The 20,514-nt window shown below is 44.4% G+C and overlaps 1 protein-coding gene across 1 annotated transcript in view; it reads left to right on the plus strand.

Annotated features, from left to right (window-relative positions):
• GALNT10 (polypeptide N-acetylgalactosaminyltransferase 10) overlaps window positions 1-20,514 on the plus strand; it is a 341,115-nt gene that overhangs the window by 224,824 nt on the left and 95,777 nt on the right. Inside the window, exon 5 of the mRNA XM_011981246.1 lies at window positions 17,328-17,494. Coding sequence (XP_011836636.1) covers window positions 17,328-17,494 — 167 coding nt within the window. The remainder of the gene's footprint in view (window positions 1-17,327; window positions 17,495-20,514) is intronic.

The raw sequence follows: 20,514 nt of genomic DNA on the forward strand, positions 1-20,514 counted from the left end.
ATATATAGTGGTCATATTTTAAGATATTTCTAATAGCTGTGTAATATTCCATAGGCATATAATTTAGTCAACAGTTCCTCTGTAGACAGACATACAGGTCATTTCCAGGTCCTTGTTTCTGGAAACAGTGTGGCAAAAAACATCCTGGAACACATATCTTTACATTGTTATTTCTTCTTTTCTCCTCTTTTATGAACCATCAAGTAACTTGATATTAAAGTCCATTTCCTTCTAAGGAATGTTTGCCTGGCAGCTGGCAGCTCACTGGGATGTGAGGTGTGGTCCTTAGGGTTGTTTTATGCCTTGCACACCATATTCATTAACCAGAGTTCCTCCCTCCTGCTGTCATCCTTGGTTTAAAGCTTGAGTATGTAGAATATATTGCATGTTACATCTGTAGGAGGACTAAACATTTTATCATGTGGGACAGCAGTGTAAAGAAACTGTTGCTAGATTTTTTTAAAATGTTATTGTTAGACTGGGTGCGGTGGCTCATGCCTTTAATCCCAACACTTTGGGAGGCCGAGGCAGGTACATCACTTGAGGTCAAGAGTTTGATACCAGCCTGGCCAACATGGTGAAACCACATCTCTACGAAAAATACAAAAATTAGCTGGGCGTGATGGTGAGTGCCTCATAGTCCCAGCTACTTAGGAAGCTGAGGCAGGAGAATTGCTTCAACGTGGGAGGCGGAGGTTGTAGTGAGCTGAAATCGCATCACTGCACTCCAGCCTGGGTGACAGAGCGAGACTCTAAAAAAAAAAAAAAAAAGTTATTGTTTTTATAACCATCTTAAAACTAGATATGACCTAAATAAAACAGTTCCCAAAATGTAAGTTCAAAAGGAAGGAAAAGAAAGCACACACCAAGATCCTTTAAACACTCCTTGTATCTGACATCTCTGGTCCTAGTCAGGGGGTGCACAACTAGTGACGAACTGATACTGCTGAGGTTTATAATTAACAATATGAATAATAAGAATAAACCTTTGTGTGTCTCTTAGCTGTCTGTTGAACAGGGACTAGCAGGTGGATTTGGCTGGCTCTCAGCAAGGCCTCCCCTGAGTGGCAAAGGGCCTTCATAAAGATGTCAGCCTTGGCATACATTGTCAAGTAATCTTTTGGGTCCTCTGATTCCAGCCAGACTGTGTTAAAGAGACAACTCGTGCCTGTCTCATCCCCGACAGGAGGGTAGAGAAGGGCTGGATAGCTGAGCCTGAGCATGAGCCTTGAGCTGAGGAAAGAGGCTTGAAATCAGTATGTGTCAGGAGAACGCCTAAGTCTGCAGCTCGAGGGAGGATGGGGAAAGGAAACAGGGACTTCTCACATTCTACCCACTAAGACTCAGCTTTTGCCTCTTGTTCTGGTGTAGCTGTCTCTGACTTCCACTTAAGTTTCTTGGTGGTTCCAAGACCACTGGTCGTAGTCTTTCTGAGAACGTTATATTTTAAGGGGATTGTCTTTTGCAGAATAGAGAGGAGAAAATTCTAGAATTTTGAACTTGTACCATTTGCTGGAAAATGACCTATGCTGTGGCCTCTGTAAAGTGGAAACTAAATTTACATACCAGATGCTATACCAGGTGCGTTCACATATGGCACCTCTTTTATTCCTTGTGACAGCCTTAATAGGAAGGATGCATTTTACCCAAGAGGAAAGTAAGTCTCAGGGAGGTTATGACTTTCCCAAGGTGACCCAGCTGCTAAGTGACAGACATGGGATTTGAACCCAGATCCGAGTGTCTCTTCAGCCTATCTGCTTCCCTCACCACACCTGTAGTTGCATCCCAAGGAAGTGCCCTTCCTAGGATTCTTACCCTTGGACCAAGGGCCACTGTTTGAGATATGGATATGCTGTCTCCCTCTGTGACCCTGGGAAGGTCCCTTCTCATTCTAGGCCTCCCTTTTCCTCATCTTTAAACCAAGGAACGCAAATGAGATGAGAGTCAGGCTTTCCAGACTTAATATTCATTGCTTCTGATTGGCCTTTCAGGTTAAAGCTGTGTATGTGGCCTGGGAGTGGTAATTGGCCTTCTGCCTTGGTCCTCAACCCAAACAGATGCTGGCGTCTGCCTACCTGCCTCCCTGCCTCCCACAACATACAAACCAGCTCCCAACCAACTCCATCTCATTAGGGGAAAATCCAAAATTGTCATCTGCTTGTCAAAGGAGAGTATGTTGGATTTGGTTACCATGAGAAAGTGCTAAAGTGGTGCCCATTTCCAGAAGATGATTGTTTATCTAGAAGTCCAAGCACTAAAAGCTTTCAAACAAGAGTCACTTGACAATTTTTAAAATGATAATTTCCTTAAAAAAAAAAAAAAAAAAAGACACCAAAAACTAATCCCTAAAATTGCCGAAGAGTAATTTGCCACAATGTGCAGAGCGTAGTGATGGTGAAGTGCTGTGAACTACAAGTAATTGCTCTTAATGTCATGATGGCCCAGTTAGTTCCGTGTTGATAGGGCATTGCAAATCATGTGGAACAACAACAGTGTGTCCTAGCAGTCTCAGTGTCTATGACCTGGAAGTCCAGATTTCCATATTAGTGGTACTTCTGAAGTTTAGAAATCTGAATTCTAAAAGAATCCAATTATTTTCACAATCAAAAATAAAAAATAAAAATAATTGACCCAGCTCTAGTACACTTTTGGATGCTTACTCTTGGTTTTTTTTTTTTTTTTTTTGAGATGGAGTCTCGCTTTGTTGCCCAGGCTGGAGTGCAGTGGCGCGATCTGGGCTCACTGCAAGCTCCGCCTCCCGGGTTCACGCCATTCTCCTGCCTCAGCCTCCGAGTAGCTGGGACTACAGGCGCGCACCACCACGCTCAGCTAATTTTTTGTATTTTTAGTAGAGACGGGGTTTCACTGTGTTAACCAGGATGGTCTGGATCTCCTGACCTCGTGATCTGCCCTCCTCGGCCTCCCAAAGTGCTGGGATTATAGGCGTAAGCCACCGCGCCCGGCCTACTCTTGGTTTTTTAATCCAGGGAACAGATTTAGAGATAGGACAGAATTCCTTGGCTTCAAGATTACCTCAGCTATTGGAGTATCCCACACAAAGAATCACGGACAGTGGAGGGAAATGGGAATGTTGTCTAGGTGGAATGTGAGAAAGGCCCCCCAGGGGCAGGAGGTGGAGCCATGGCACAGACAGACCTCTCAGTGCCTGAAAGGGGAAATTTTTCCAAGGCTGGCCTCCAGGTTCTCTTACGATCTCCTCAGCACCAGGAATTTCTAGATTCCACCATTAAGAGGCCTTAGCTCTCCTCTGTGTAGCTCTGTCTGCTCCTCTCATTAGCTCTGTGACATTCTTTCCACACATCAAGGTATATCCTCAAAAGAGAGAATTTGGTTGGTCTGGTGAGCCTCATTTTGGCACAGATTTCTTGCAAGGCCATTGACCCCTGGCAAGTCAATGGATTGGTGACCCTGAGTCAGAGCTCTGCTAATGCCCTAAGCAACTGTGGCCAGGTAAGGAGCAGTCATAGAGCCCACCCAGGACTTCTTCTTCAGCCAGGGCTGTGGGCTTGGTCATTTCTGTCAGAAGGGAAGGCATGGACAAGGTAGGCCCCGTGACTGACCTGATCACCATTTAAGTTCCTTGTTGGACCAAGATGGTACCTATGACCCTCCTGTTTACAGAGCACCAACATGTTCCTTTCTTATTCACTTCTCAGCTGAACCTACAAGTCCATTTTATAAAGGAAGAAACTAAGCAGGTGTTTGATAACTTGCCAAAGGCTATATAGCTAATACTCTTTGGTCTTTTTGGCTCCAAGTCCATACCAAACTACTTCTGAGAAAAGAGAATGAACATTGAATGGACCTCAGCAAGCATATTTAGGGCATCCACATTTTTATTAGTGGAGTTTTTAGTTGCTGAAGTTCATTGAATCTTCTTGAAGATCCCACTTCTCTAGGCTGCGTGGTCAGCCCCCCATGGACTTGCCAAGTCAACAGGCACCACTTGGAACATGACAGCAAACACTGGCACCTTGAAACTGTGTCCGATTTAGATTTGTTATTTACATCCAGGGTCTCCAAAAGATTTTCTCTTTGTGTTGAGACTAAACTGAGGAGCCAGGTCCACCTCCCAGCTGGCCACGTTGTGTGGGATCACCAAGCAGCTCCTCTAAGCCTCACTACCTTACTTGGAAAACAGACGGGTTGGACGAGGCAACTTCCAACTCCAGTTCAACTCAGCAACTACTCATGGCGTGCTTGTTGATGGCAAGGCACAGGCCTGGGCATGAGGCTGTGCCACTAGTAACACTTCAGTCTGTGCCTTTCTAGGCTGTTTTCATTTTGCTGTCACCTCACAGCCATACACAGGAAGGCAGAAAAAAATTATCATAATTTATTACTGTTTATGTTATTTGCCTGTCGTCCACAACCCTGATTAGACTCTGTATCCCACGGGACAGGAACGACAGCTTGTTTCCTGCCATTTTAATTCCAGGGCTTAGCGTTGTGCCTGTCACATGGTAAGTGCTCAGTATATTACATTTCTTGAATACATGAATGATACAAGGGAATGAGCAAATGAGAATGTTTTGAGTCATGAGCCAGCCAAAGCCTGAGGTACCAAAAAGTGGGATTCTTGCCTACTAGAGCAGAACTCTTCAGTGAAGCCTTACTGAAGCCCCATGCCCTTCCTGGGATGGTCAGCCCTGATTCTGAGAGAACTGAAATCAGGAGCTGTGAAATCTTTGCTGTGAGTTGTCCTCCACATTTACCCATCTCCAAGAACAGCCAGCTACTTATCCCTCCACATGGCTGTTTTAAATGTACTCTCTCATTTGGTTCTCATGACATTCTCATGGTGTTACCATCCTTATTCCATAGATAAGGAAACTGAGGCTCAGCATGGGATAGGAACTTGCCGGGGTCTCACAGTTGCAAAGGAGCAGAGTCAGAATTTGAACCCAGGTCCGGAGCATTCTTGCTCCCTTAGGCACATATAATATTGGGTTTGTTCAATTGACTTACATTTCAGTTTGGTCTGTGGATCGTGTCCCATGCTAGGGAACTGAATGTTTGTTATAGTTCCCTTTTAAACGATTGGACTGTTATATTTCAGAGTTAGAGAGAAGATTTTTGAAATGCTTCTCTTGTATTTTGACTTTTGTTTTCTAGCACTCCAGCATTAAGCCCTGATGGTACATCTTAGTATATTATATATGTCTTTGTGTCCCAAGAGCTCAGAATCCTTTAGGGAATGTGAAATTAGGAGCTGTTTGGTCACAAGCAAGCTAAGTTATCTCCTTTCCTCCCAGTCCCATCATGGCCCTCTGCCCAGGTCCCTTTCTCTTGGTCAGTGAACAAGCAAAGTTCTTCTACAGCACAGAGAACCTGCCCACTTCAGATCAGAGGTCAAGTCTGGGCAACAGTTGTGCCTCTTTGTCCTTCAGAAGCCATCACTGGGTCCAAAACAGATTCATTTGACTGAATATACCTAGAGATTATCTAGTTATATCGGCAAAGATTCTTCTAGTTGCAAGTGACAAAAAAACCTAACTCAAACTGACTTAAGAAAAGAAAATGTATTGGTTTATATAACTGAAAAGGCCAGGAATAGACCTTGGCTTCAGCCATAGCTGGATCCAGGTCCCCAACTGATGCCAATAGGAATCTCTCTCTCCAACTCTTGGCTCTGTTTTCTACTCTGTTAACTTCATTCTGAGGCAAGGAACAGTCCACATGGTTGCCCCAGGAAGACCAGATATATATTCTCCCATGTTCAATCTGAACAGAAAAGAGCTTGTGTCTTTCCCAATTGTTTCAGCAAAGACTTTCTCTGATTTGCAGGCGTGCCTGTCCTCAACCTACTTATAACAGGGCTGGAGAGGTGAGATGCTGTGACTGGCTAAGCCAGGCTCCTTTGCCCACCCTCAAGGCAAGGAAGGAGTCAGCTCCACCCCAGCCCTCTACAGGTGAGGTGTAGGAGATTCCCCAAGGAAAATCAGGTTGCTGCTACCAAGAGAAAGAGAAGACATGCAGACTTGCCCATTCCCTCATTGACATAAAGGGAAACTGAGGTCCAGCTGGGACCTCAGTTGCATGGATTGTTGACTTGGATTCTTGCATGGCAGAGCAAAGGCTAGAAGCCACAATTTCAAACACCTACTTAGTTTCCTCAATATTTGTTTTTTACCTAGTCATTCTTTTGTGCTGATACAATTAATAGGATTGATAAATTATCCCTATAAAATACTAATATATATAAAAGACAGATGGGTTTAAATCTGGGCTTCATTCTTTGCCAGCTATTTGACTATAGGCAAGTTTCTTCTCTGTAGCTTGTTTCTTCTTCTTTGTGATGAGAATTATATTCCCTACATTATAAGATTATTTTGACAATTAAATGACTTAATGCATATTTAGTGCCTACAGCACTGTCTGGCATATTGGAAATCCTCAACAGATGTTTTCTATTATTGTCATTGTCGCTTTCTGCCTTGTTTTTTAACTGCTTATCAGTATTCCATCGTTTGAATTTTTCATCTTTTATTTCATCTTCCCCGTTGGTGGACATTCACTGTTTCTGCTCTTTTCACTATTTCAGTGTGTGTCAATGAACATCCCAGTTGTGTCTCTTTGTCCCTGTGCTGTACACCTCTCACTAAGCTTTGCACAGGCAGGCTCGGAACCTAATCAGACCATAAACCAAAGGACAGTGAAAGTGCTTTTGCAACAGAGAAAATGTTTCCACCAGCTCTCAGTTGTAAGATTCTAAACTCCACAGAAGTCTCTTCTTTCACAGTACCTTTTGGGGTCTGAAGTATTGATTCAAGAGGGCCTCAACATTGAGGCTGTGTGCTGGAAGTTTCAGAGTGCCATTGCTTTGACCCTCTGCTGGGCCATCACTCTGCCCGGTCCTGACCCCAGAGAGACTCTTCCAAGCATCTCAGGAGATCACGCTGCATCTAGAAGCCCACAAAGACCTGAATGCCATCTGGGGTGGGGGAAGCAGAGGGAGGACATGGAAGAGTCCGTGTGCTGTATGCCATGTTGTAAAGACAAATGCACGTGTGCAGAGGAGAACACAGAGAGGACACATCCCGAATGTTTAGCAGAGGCCAGCCCCACATGTTAGCGGCAGGACAGTATGTTTGCGGTTGTCAGTTTTCCTTTGAGCCTCACTATGTCTTCCAGACTCTTGTGCTTAGCAATGACCACTTTTGAAATTTTAAAAAATATGTTATTTTAAATAAATACTACCTGAATTTGAGGCCCGAATCCAAGTCATTTACCTCTCTGAGCTCCATCTTCCTCATCTGGAAAATGGGGTTAACACACCCTGCTTCATCTACCTTATTTGAATATGGTACAGATTAGAGGAGAGAGAAGGAAACGTGCTCTCTAAACTGTCAGGCATAAGTCATGAGGAAGCAGAGGTTATCTTGCCTGGCCCACGGTGGTAGCCATGCCCAGCCTCTTTGCAATGGGAGCATTGCCGTAGGCCCCTTTTCCTGTGGCTGCTTTCTGAGGACATGTGGACAAAAGGATGCTTCTTATTTATCATACACAAAGGAAGAGGGCACACTCCACCATCCAGTGTTGAGATCCTAAAACACAACATGTAGACAGGTCTTAAGTGGAGCTGCTAAGATGGGAGTGTCACTGGTATGAGTAGTGGCTTTCTATTTTCTTACGTGCAGTCCCCAGATCCCCTTTGTCTGCTGTGATCTGTGGCCTAATAAGAGGCAGAGAAAAGGGGCTTTGCTTGGGCTCTGGACTGGAAGGTGGCTTGTGGGCAGGTCTATAGAGCCAGGTACCCTGCTGGATCCTGGAGAGATTAATTTGAGCAGGTCACATAATTTTTTTGTTTAAACAAAGAACCTCTACGAAGCTGGGACCAAACTAATGACTAGTGCTCATGGCAAACGTCGAATTTAAGTTTTGTGTTTATTTAGGAAATGACTGGATGGATACAGGAGGGAGAGAAAGAGAGATCAAAAAAAATTGTAAAGACAGGCACACGTTCAGGGCTGTGATCCAAGCTGAGCCTTTTATTTGAGTTCTGAATAATCTTTAATTCCATGATTGAATTAAATTAGAAGTGAATTTAGTCTATTGTGGCTTTGTCTACTTCCCTTAATGCATGATGGTGTTTGTGTGTCTAACTGCAGGCTGTGGGGCCCGGCTCTGGGCCTGGAGTGAGTGAGGACTTTCTAATGTGTAATAGCTATATTGTATTTCACCCATGGACCCCAGGCAATTTATTACAGCTAACACCCCACCCCACCCCCAACCCTGCTTCAATCAAGCAACCCTCCTGTGAAATTAGATGTTAAGACAGGAACTTTTGTAGAAAACCAGATATCACCAGTCTTTCTTGGCCGCAAAGGATTCAGCCGAGTTAAGGAAAGGGGATTTTTAAGAAGGGGTGCTTTCATTTATTTGTGAAGGCCAACATAATGAAGTTGGAGCAGATTCCCAGAGAATGCTGGCTGAAATGATCAAAAGGATTAGAGAAGAGGGGAAGGGGCAGAGGAAGGCTGTGTGGGGACTGAATAAAAAGAGGCCAGCAAGATGGTAGAGCAAGAGAGGATATGAAGGATGTCTGGAAGGTCCCAAAGGGAGAGAGGCTGACTTTTCCATCAGAATTGGACTACTGGAATCAGAGGATTCTTGTTCACACGATGGAATGAGCTCTCTGCCAGATGTAATGGTGAAGTCAGGGCAAAGGCTTATCTGCCTCCCACAGTTTCCCTTTGTGCCTCTAGCAGAGGTATAATTCGAAACTAAGAAGTCCTGGACTCTGACCTGTTTTTTTTCCCCCAGCATTTCTTTGTGAAATCATCAGACATACAGAAAAGTTGAAAGAATTATACAGTGAACACCCATGTTCCCATCATGTCCATAATTAGCATTGGTTTACTTACTGGATCACATCTCTATCCATCTAACCCTCTCTCCACTCCTCAATCCACTATATGTTTTGATGCATTTCAAAGTAAGTGGCAAAGTGACTCCTGCCCATTTTGACAGTTGAACAGTAGATTGCAGTGGCATACAAAGAGATGTTGTTGTTACATGCGTTGCCCTGAGATGTCACAAGTTTCTCCTCAAAACTTTTTTTTTTTTTTCTCCTTGAGACAGGGTCTTGCTCTGTCACCCAGACAGAGTGCAGTGACACGATCTTGGCTCACTGCAACCTCCTCTGCCTCCCAGGCTCAAATGATCCTCCCACCTCAGCCTCCCAAGTAGCTACAACTACAGGTGCCCACCACTACACCCGCTAATTGTTGTTTATTTTTTATCTTTTATTTTTTATTTTTGTAGATGAGGTCTCACTATATTGCTTAGGCTGTCTTGAACTCACGAGCTCAAGTGATCCTCCTGCCTCAGCCTCCCAAGTGCTGTGATTACAGGTGTGAGCCACTGCACCTGGCCACCCCCAGAACTTGTTACCAGTCTCTGGAGCCCCTCCCCTTGAGGCTTTTTACTTCCAGGCTCTCAGATTCCAGCATCACCAGGGATCTGGGAGCTAACATGAGGGAATGAAACAGCTGAAGCTGCCCTGGTGTGAGGCTGTGGGGAGAGCTGAAGTGTCTGGAGAGCACCTGCCCCCTAGAGAGGGGCACCCGCTGTCACCTCCAGCCCATTGCTATTGCATGAGACTCAGGTGTCAGTGTTGCCCAAGTTTAAGAAAAACCAGAAATGAGGGGTTTTGTGTGGAATCTTCCACTTTTTAAATGTTTGCAAATAGTGTTTACACCCTGGGCAAAAGGGTATCAAGGACAACTCCTCGTGCATTTGTTTTCTATAGCTGCCATAGCAAATTACCATGGATCTGGAAGCTTAAACAACACAACGCATAATGTATTCTTACCATTTTAAACAACATAGAGGTATTCTTACAGTTCTGTAGGTCAGAAATACAACATGCGTGGGTCTCACCAGGCTAAAATCAAGGTGTCAGTGGCAGGGTTACCTTCCTTTCTGGAGGCTTTAGGGGAACCTTGCTTGTCTGGGTTGAGGACTGAGGCTCCTGTTCCCTGGCTGTCTGTCAGCTGAGGACTGTTCCCAGCTGCTAAGAGCTGCCCACCTTCCTGGGCTCACGACCCCTTTCCTCCATCTTCAGAGCCAGCAACCATGGGTGGAGTCCCTCTTGTAGCTCAAATCTCTACTTCTTCTGTCTCATCTTTTAATGCAGACAGAAAGGTTCTCTGCTTTCAAAGACCCCTTGTGATTACATTGGGACCATGTAGATAATCCTGGCTCCTTAACCTCAATCATCTCCAGGTCCTTAACCTCAATCATGTCTGCAAGGCCCCTTTTGCTACATAAGGTACACATGTTCACAGGTTCCAAGGATTAGGGTATGGCCATCCTTGGGGGCTGCTACTCTGCTTACCACACCTGGTTTCTGGCTGGAGACACAGGTGGGCAATTGTTCTTTCTGAGCCTGCCTGGTCCTCAAGTTCCCTCTTCTGGGCCCTGGGAAAATTCCTTATCCTCCCAAAGGAGCTGATGTCCTCAGCCAGAGCTCACCATGTTGGTACAATTCCTGAGACTCCCCCTCCTGCCTGGACCCTGGCCTCCCTGCAGGCAAGGGCAAGAGCATTTCCTGCAAGGGAATCACACTGCCCTACAGCTACAAAGCAAGAGACACATAGACAAAAGAACCTGGGATATGGTATAAAAAGACTGAAGTTGAACTCTGGTATCATTTATTCATTCAGCAAATATTTATTGATCACAGACTGTGTGCCTGATACTGTGCTAGGCTAAGCATAAAAATGTCCCTCATCGTGGAGCTTATATTCTAGGGAAGAAGACAGACAAGTAAACTCCCAGATAAAATATGTAAAGTGCAATGAAGAGAAGCATAGGGTGCTAGGAGATTAAATGGGGCCCAGCAAACTTTTTCTGTAAGGGGCCAGATAGTAAATGTTACAGGCTTTGCGGGCCACATGGGGTCTCTATTGCATAGTTTACTTTGATTTGTATGTTGTTTTGTTTTGTTAAAAATCTAAAAGTTAGCCGGGTGTGGTGGCACCCACCTGTAGTCCCAGCTACTCAGGAGACTGAGGTGGGAGGATCATTTGAACCCAGGAGTTTGAAACTGCAGTGAGCTATGATTGCACCACCATACTCCAGCCTGGACAACAGAGTAAGACCCCATCTCAAAAAAAAAAAAATGTAAAAGTCATTTTAGCTTGAGGGTCACACAAAAACAGGCTGCTGGATTTGGCCTTCGGACCATAGTTTTGGCTGATGCCTGGGACGGAATATCAGGAGGGACCTACCTACAGCTGGGGAAGCAGGGGCCAGGAAAGACTTCTGTGAGGAGGCAACCTTCAAGCTAGGATGTGGAGTTTTGAGGAGCAGCCAGCCAGGCAGTCAGGTGATGTATGTAGGAGGGCAGGTGTGGACAGGGAGGTCAAGGGAACCCCTGCTCACATTCGAAGAACCAAGAGGAAGCCCCATTTTTTTGGTGCTTCTCCACCTCAGCAGGTTCCTTCGCCTCGTTGAGCCTCCCACAGCGTTCCTTCCTCCTCACAGGCTTGTCTTGAGCATTACCTGAGATCCTGTCAGGTACTGAAACCAGGTATGGCAGGCAGAGCTGCTACCACCCCCTATGATGTTCAGTGCTTCAAGCCCCATTACGGGGGTAGGGCTGTGTTACACTGTGGAGTGCCGCAGCACTGAGAATTCCACCTTCCCTGGCCGCCTCCTCTGCCTTGAGCCTCAGCACCTTCTGTGAAATGGGGATGGAAGCCCTGCCTTGCCTGCTCCCTGGGGCTCTGGTGAAAATTTGGATGTGAAAGTGGCCTGTGGATGTCAGCCTCATGGTTGAGAGGGCAGGCTCTGGGGTGAGTACCAGGTTCAGAGTCTACTGTTGCTAGTTATGTGACTACATACATTTCTACACCGTCTCTGTGCTTCAGGCTCTTTGCGTGTAACCCGGGGAAGGTACTCATGCCTTCCATGTGGGGTTCTGTCAGTGTTGAGTGATGAGGCAGCGCTCTGTGCAGATGCAGTGTCCCCAGCTGCTGGCAGGAGGGACAGTGGGCAGCTCACAGCTGTGCTTCCCACCGTGATTGCCCTAGACAGCCTTGCTCAAGGTTATACCGCCTCCCAATGACTAATTGATGCTTGGATATAAAGGCCAGGCCCCTTGTCTCACTCTAGGACCACTTAGAAAGGCCTTCTCAGCTACAGAGTTCCTGGTAAAAATGGGCCAGGGGCTCAAATGCAGCCACATGGGGGCAGCCTCTTCCTTACTCCTCTGCCTGTCTCACCTCCTTACAGGTGACTCTCCCCAGAGTGCTCCCCAAGAAGCCATCAAAAAACAATTTTCACTTCAAGATCTGTTCCCAGGGAACCCAATATCTACCAGTGATGGATGTGAATATTTTGGGGTAACGATTCTCAGGTTTGAATGGGCATCAAAGTCACCCAGGGAGCCTGATAAAATAAAAATTGCTGGGCCCCAACCTGAGAGTTTCTGATTCAAGTGGTCTGGGGTGGCCAGAGAATCTGCATTTCTAACAAGAAGCTCTCGGTGATGCTACCACTTTCCAAATCACTGTTTTAGAACTCAGTAAGTTGCTGCCCTCCTCTTATTCCTCTTCTCACCTAAAGCTAAATCATAGAGCTTATTGAAATCAAATTGATAAATTTTATTTCTGTAAAATGGTCTTGGTGTGACCAAATAGACTTGCCTAGAAAAAAAGAATGCAAGAATCAACTATAAAATAAAATGGAGTCTTAGAAGGAGGGAAAAATCAAAATGGAAGATATATAGATAAAAGCCAGAAATCTTTGCATTACTTGGTTTTTGGATTTGACTTGGGAACCATATAAATATTTAATATAATTGTAAAAACAAGATTAAGTCTAAACTAAATGCAGAAAGAAATCCCTAAAAATAAAGAGCAAAATGAAATAAATGAGCCCAATGTGTGCGAGTTGGTGGCCTAACCATGCAGAGAGGAGTTGTTTCAAGTGGCTTAAATACATAAAAATTTGACTGTAGATTCCTAGTTATATATGTATGCTGGAGACAAATAACTTTTCTGTAATCATATTCTTAGCCATAACATTGGTATTGTTTTCTGAAACTATTATATATTGTAGAAAAAAGCAAATAAATAGCTATGTTAATGTTAAGAACTCATATTTTTAGCAAAAGAGATACAATAAAATCAGACAAAGACATAAAAAGAAAACTATAGACCTGTGTCCCTTGTGAGTATTGATGCAGAAATTCTCAACAAAATACTAGCAAACCAAATTCAGCAACGTATAAGAAAGGTTATACACTATGACCAAGTAGGATGTTGCAGGAATGGAAGACTGGTTCAATATATGAAAATCAATGTAAATACATCATATTAATAAAATAAAGGACAAAACTGACATGATCATCTCAGTAGATGCAAAAAAAAAAAAAAAGCATTTGACGAAATCCAGCACTTCTTTTTCCAGGATTAAAACACTCAGCAAACTAGGACTAGAAGGGAACTGCTCCAAGCTGATAAAGTGCGTCTGTGAAAAACCCACACTAACATCTTGCTTACTGGTGAGAGACAGAATGCTTTTCCTCCTAAGATCAGGAACAAGATAAGGATGTCTGCTCTTGCCTTCTGTTTAGCATTGTACTGGAGTTGCTAGCCAAGACAATTAGACAAGAAAAAGAAATAAAAAGGCATCTATATGGGAAAGGAATAAGTAAAATTACCTGTATTTGTAGGTGACGTTTTCTTGTACATAAGAAATTCTAAGGAATTTATACAAAATTATTAGAACTAATAAATGTGCTCAGCAAGACTGCAGGATGCAAAATTAATATACAAAAATCAATTGTATTTCTACACACTTGGAAAAAAAATTGACAGTAAAATATACATTTACCAGCCATTTTTCCAGAGAAGATGTACAAATGGCCAATAGACATATGAAAAGATACTCAACGTCATTAGTCATTAAATGATAAGGAGATACCACTTCACACTCACTAGGATGGCTATAATCAAAAAGGTGGACAATAGCACGCATTGGTGAGGATATGGAGAAATTGGAAATCTCATTTCACATTGCTGGTGGGAATGTGAAACGGTGTTATCACTTTGGAAAACCATTTGACAGGTCCTTACAAAGTTAAAAATGGAGTTACCTTTGACCCAGCAGTTCCGCTGTTTGCTGTGTACCCATAGAATTGAAAACGTGTCTACATAAAAACTTGCACATGAATGTTCATATGATTATTCATAATAGGCAAAAGGGGGAAACAGCCCAAATATCCATTAATTGATGAATAGATAAATAAAATGTGGTGAATTCATACAATGGGCTATTATTCAGCTATAAAAAAGAAATGAAACATTGATGCATGCTACAACGTGGATGAACTTTGAAAACATTACACTAAGTGTGGCCAGACACAAAAAGCCTCAAATATGAATCCATTTATATGAAATGTCCAGGATAGGAAAATCCATGAACACAGAAAGTAGATTAGGGATTGCTAGCAGCTAGCTGACAGGAGGGGAAGATGGGGAATGACCGCTAGTACACACAGGGTTTCTTTAGGAGTGATGAAAATGTTGTGGAATTAGACAGTGGGTATAGTTGCACAACTCTGTGAATATATTAAGAACTACTAAATTAAAAAAGAGTAACTTTTATGGTGTGTGAATTATATCTCAATACAAAGGAGATACAATATAAAATTAGAGTTCAGTAAAACTCAGTAATTCTATATGTTAAATATAAAATTTCTGCTTAAACTCATAATGTATTGTTTAAAATATATTTGTACCAGCCTAGGCAACTTAGCGAAGCCTTGTATCTACAAAAATATTCAAAAATTAGCCAGGCACGGGGTGGCGTGCGCCTGTAGTCCCAGCTACTTGGGAGGCTGAGGTGGAACGGCATGAGCCTGGGAGATGGAGGTTGCATTGAGCCGAGATTGTGTCACTGCACTTCAGCCTGGGTGACAGAGTGAAACCCTGTCTCAAAAAAATAAAATAAAATATATTTGTAGTTCTGACCACTGGAAAGGCATAGAAACTATAACCAACCTAGTGGTAAGGAACACCCTTAGTGCTCATATTGCAGCATCCGAATGGTGATATTGATGATATTAAGGATTAAAGGTTCCTTGGCAGAATGGCTGATTCCAGGTTAGGGCAGGAAATGTGCAAGTTAAGTCTGGGGAATCTTTTCATATCTTTTATCATAAAACAAGGAAGCTATCAGTACTCTGGTCATGTCCAAAGGACTCAGGAGTCAACCTGAGAAGACTCCTTTTGGCTAACGATGGGTTTATTTGGGAACCAGTAAGAATAAGAACTGCATTGGATTGAAACACATTAATTATGTGTCCATTTGTGAGTTAACATAATTGACCATCTTTGGAGGATGCTAGGTAACCAACTCATTCTAAAGACTTGTAAAGAATCAAGAACTTACCCTGCCTTTCCTATACTTTGGAGTGAACAAATAGTTGATGTGGTAAATTTTTCTCTATAGAATAATTTCAGCTGGTAAATGAAGATGGAGTAATAGAATTAGAATGTAATCATTTTTCAAACTCCTGATGAAATAAAATATTTAGGCATCGATTATTACAAAAGGAAAGACAACTGGACACAATGTGTCTCCTAAGGGATCCCTATACCACCATCTTTGAAGAGGCTGTCAGAATAGCTTATTGAATTAGGTCAAGCTTATAGATCTAACTAGCAGTTTACAAGAACTAAAGGGGGACAGACAGAGAAACAGTTTAAAGGATACCACAGAGATGCAAGCAGCAAAATGCAGACTGTGGGGACTGCTATAGGATAAATGGCCCAGTTTCTTCAACAAATAAATTGAAGGGGAAAAAAAAAAAAAAAAAGGAGGGCATAAGTTTATGTGTAAAAGAGACTTAGGAGACCCATGAGCTGTACGCAGTATGTGGACCTTGTTTTGATCCTGTTTTAAACCAACTATAGAAAGACATAAGATCAGGGAAATTTGCACACCAACTAGATATTTGATGATATTAAGGAACAATGTTAATTCTTCTGGGTGTTATAATGGTATGAAAGATGCACAAGGGGCAGGGCCTTCCACCCCTAAGCTTACCATAGTGGAGACTAGAGCCCAGGGAGAGAAAAAGGAGGGGCTGAGCCATTGAAGCCCAGTTCATTCTTCCAAACTCATGGATAAATCATTTCTTCTCTATTGGAGAGGAATGTGTAATAGGAAAAAACAAACTCACTGTTTTTCCCTCTCTATTCATACATGCAACACAGAATATTTCTGTGACTAAATGTGCGGGGTAGGGAGAGGGGCTCCCCCAACAAACAATTCTCCAACACCAGCCTGCTGTCCTGTGATTCAATTCAATTCTGACACTACCTGCCTGGAGTTAGAGTCAGATCCCACAGGTAAAGGGCTTGGTCCCACAAGATTATCCCTCACCCCCCACCTTCAGATGCCATTTGCAAATCCAAGCCTGGGGTAATTCTGACCAGTTGGGTGTAAATTGGTGGTTCCCCTCCTTGGATTTGATTATCTGCCAGAGTGGCTCACAGAACTCAGGGGGACACCTTCACCAGTTTAGTATGAAGGATATTAGAAAGGATACAAATGAACAACCAGATGGAGAGCTGCATAGGGTGGGGTCTGTGGGAAGGACCTCCCACGTTCTTGTGGAGGCCTCATCACATGGACATGATTAATTATCATCACAGTCTCCAGCTGCTGTCCCCATCCTGGAGGACGGTGGGGTGGGGCTGAGAGTTCTAAGCTTCTAGTCATGGCATGTTCTTTCTGGTGACCACCCCGCCTCCTGGAGCCCACCAAGAGTCACCTCATTAGAACAAAAGATGCATCTGTCACCCAGAAAACACCAAGAGATTTAGGAGCTCTGTGTCAGGAACTGGGGTCAAAGATGAAATGTTAGAACATAAGATTTTCCTGGCACCCCTGTTGCTTAGGAAGTGACAAGTTTTAGAAGCTCTGTGCCAGGAACCAAGGACAAAGACCAAAGTCTGTAGTTCTTATTATAAATCACAATATCACAGCTGGACAGAGAGGCCAGAGTGTTACTGAAGGGCTGTCCTCCGCATGAAATCACGACTATTCAAAATCAGGGAGGTCTTTTATACATATCCCTGTGTGGTATATATGCAGAGATTAGAGGTACAACTTTGGGATGTCATGTAGAAGTTCCTGCGTGACCAAGGTCTCCCTGGATTTCGCTCATTCCCTAATGACTGGAGAGGAAGTGGGATTTGCAGTTAGCCAAACCCTGTGACTGAGTTCTCTTGGCAGGAGGAGAGCTGACCCTGTCCTCTGCCTCCCCTTGTGTTTCCCTCTAGCTGCAACAGCAAGCGCTACCTGGAGACACTTCCCAACACAAGCATCATCATCCCCTTCCACAACGAAGGCTGGTCCTCCCTCCTCCGCACCGTCCACAGTGTGCTCAACCGCTCGCCCCCAGAGCTGGTCGCTGAGATTGTGCTGGTCGACGACTTCAGTGATCGAGGTAGGATCTGTCCCACCAAGCCTCCCACCCGCTGTGCTTCATCTGGCGACTCACCAAAGGGATGGCAGGTTTTCCCTTCTTTAGCAGCGTCAACATATAGGCCATCATTGGCTGAATGCCTGGACCTTGCACTGTGCACGCATTTTCTCATTTAATCCTCACAACTCATGAAGTGGCTGCTATTTTTACTGCTGTGTATCTGTTTAGAAATGTATTAACTGGAAAAAAAAAAAAAAACAGAAAACTTGATAAACAATAGCTCAAACAAGTGTAAGGATTCATTCACTTATCTGTCTCTATCTATTTATTAAATATTGCATAACAAGAGCTCCAGGACTGGTGCAACTGGCTGCTCAGAGCTGTCATCCAAGAGCCAGGCTCTTTCTTTGTTTCTGCTTCCTCATCCTCATGGTCACAAAATGGTACCTCTGGCAAGTCTGCCTTTCAGGCAGGAAAAAGGGTGGAGAACAAAGGGCACAAAGCCTTCATCTGTCAAGGTTTTGCCTTCTAATTCAGGAAAGTGTCCTGTAGACTCACAGCCAGATCCCTGACATCTGGGCACCCCTATCTGCAAGGAAAGCAGGAATGTGAGTGTTTTGGTTTGTGGCCTCTTTGGTGAGTTAGGAAAGGGAGAAGTGGACTGGAGATGTCAAGTAAGTCCAGCTGGGATTGCAGTGTCTGGCACACCATTTTACAGATGAGAAAACTGAGACCCAGAGAAGTTAAGTGACCTACCCTTGGTCACAGCTCTCAGATAGTAATGTGGCGACCGAACCATGTCTATCTGGCCCCAAGCATGTGATCTTAGCTACATCCAGAGCCTCTTAGCTGTGAGTCTTACCCTGTGGAATAACTCTCGTCTTGGGTTTAAGAGACACAGAGATGGGGCTAAAAGTGAAATCCAAGAAGAAATTGCCCTTCAGCCAGTGGCCTCAAGCTTATTCTTTGCATCAAAGCTTTCACCAATTGCAGCAAAATTAAGAGAAGCCCTTTCCTCTGCTCACCTTCTTGCAGAGGCACTAATAAGCAGTGAAGAGAGGGAGTATGCGTGCACTCCAGAATAATTGCAGCTGACAGTTTCAGGAGCGGCTCACCTGCCCATCGCCCCGTTTTAATACCACACTCTTAATTACACGCCTTTAGTACAGAGGCCTCAGAGAGACAGAAAGAGAGAGAGAGGGTGTGTGTGTGTGTGTGTGTGTGTGTGTGTGTGTGTGTAGACAGTTAACTCAGTTCTTACCCGGTCCATAAAGTCTTGCCTAACTCTTGACATACACTCATTCTCATGCTACCCTTTACATTTTCTTCCCTTCCCTTACAACTTATCACAGGTGAAATTAAAATACGTATTTGTGTGAACATTGGTGTGTTGTGTGCCTCTCCTACTAGACTGTCTATTCTGATTGCAAGGACCACCACATTGGTCCTGTTCACCACAGATCCCAGCTCCTTAGACATACAGCAGGTGCTTACTACATGTTTGATGCATGATCAGAGCCTGGTTCTTCAGTTTTCTTAGTACTTCCACCCTGGAAGTACTAACAGTAAACCTCGAGCACACTATATGAGATTTATCTGTGTCCACAGAGCAAGGCCTGTGAGCCTGCTGATGGTAGGGGTGTGCCTTCCTCGTCCCGTAGTCCTGCGGTTTGGCAGAGAGCCTGGAAATACCTATATCTCTGATCCCGGCCCTGCCACACACTGTCTCTGTGACCTTGACCCAGTCACTTCCCCTTTCTGAACTTCAGTTCCCTCATCTATCAACTGGGATCACAATAGTACCTACGACCTCTTAGGTGGCTGTGACTGTCAAATGAGTTAATAGATGTCTATCAAGTGCTTAGGACAGTGCCTGGTGCAGAGTGAACATTAAAGATAGACATCTGAACTTGGTGTCATTTCTGTTGTGGACGTTACTTATGGTTGGTGTGCAGGAAGGGGAGTCAGGGATGAGTGTACAGAGGTGCTTGCACAGGATGGATGTGTGGGTGCAGGTATGTCTTTTCTTTCTGTAGGGAAGAAGATTTTTGCAAACTGTAAAACACTGAGCAAACAGTCTCTGGTCTCATCCTCTGCCTAAAATATCTCCCTGTCCCTTCACTCCTCTCTTTATAATAGCAGCCCCCATTTTGGGGAGAAGCTCAATATGCCAGGCCCATATATTCTCTCATTTATTCTTGACAGCAGCCTCTGAAGGAAGCCTTGGGGTCCCTCCTCTCAGATGAGGAGGGCTAAGTAATTCGCCCAGAATCACAGGCCGTGGAGCGGCATCCCTAGGCCTATGGACTCAGCATGCAGACCCTGGCTCCACTTCTGCCTCTTGCTTCCTCTCTTCTGCTTTCCCTTTCCCAGCCTCCTCTCCCAACCTCATCCTTGTCCCAGTGTGGGCTGCCACCCACAAGCCAAGGGCTCACAGCTGGGCAGTAGAAAGGGAAAAAAATGAGTGAACTGCTCAAGTGATTAATTGATTTTCTGCAACATAAACAGCCTCCGCCACCTGGGGACAAACACCTGAGCCTTCCCTCGGTACGGGCTGCCTGCTCTGAGCAGGCTCCTTGTTGTACTCCTTCTCAGGGCCACAGCAGTGGCAGTGAGGGCTGCGCTCACTCTCTCACACTCCCCAAAGACCCAGCCACAGCAGGGCTCTCTGTCCTGGAGCTCTGTCCTGCCTCGGGATCCTGTGCTCTTCCTCTGCCTAAACGCCCTCTTCCCAGCTCTTCCCATGGCTGGCTCCCCTCATCCCATCGTCATTTAGACCACACCACTACCATTATTCACCATGCTGCAGTTACATGGCTATTTGATGAGCTGTTTATTCATTGTCAGTCTTCCCCCACTAGACCACTTGTGGTCTAGAAGGAGGTGATTAGTAAATGTTTGTGAATGAGTGAATAGATGCATGAGGAGGGAGGGAATGTATGGCAGCTACCCATGCATACAGAAAACCATCACCAGCAGCAGGGCCATCTTCAGCCAGCAAGACAGATGTGGCTGTGGAAGACACTGCAGTTCCTGCAGCG

This window comes from Mandrillus leucophaeus, unplaced genomic scaffold, assembly GCF_000951045.1.
Source record: "Mandrillus leucophaeus isolate KB7577 unplaced genomic scaffold, Mleu.le_1.0 Scaffold222, whole genome shotgun sequence".
In the NCBI taxonomy this organism is placed as follows: Eukaryota; Metazoa; Chordata; class Mammalia; order Primates; family Cercopithecidae; genus Mandrillus; species Mandrillus leucophaeus.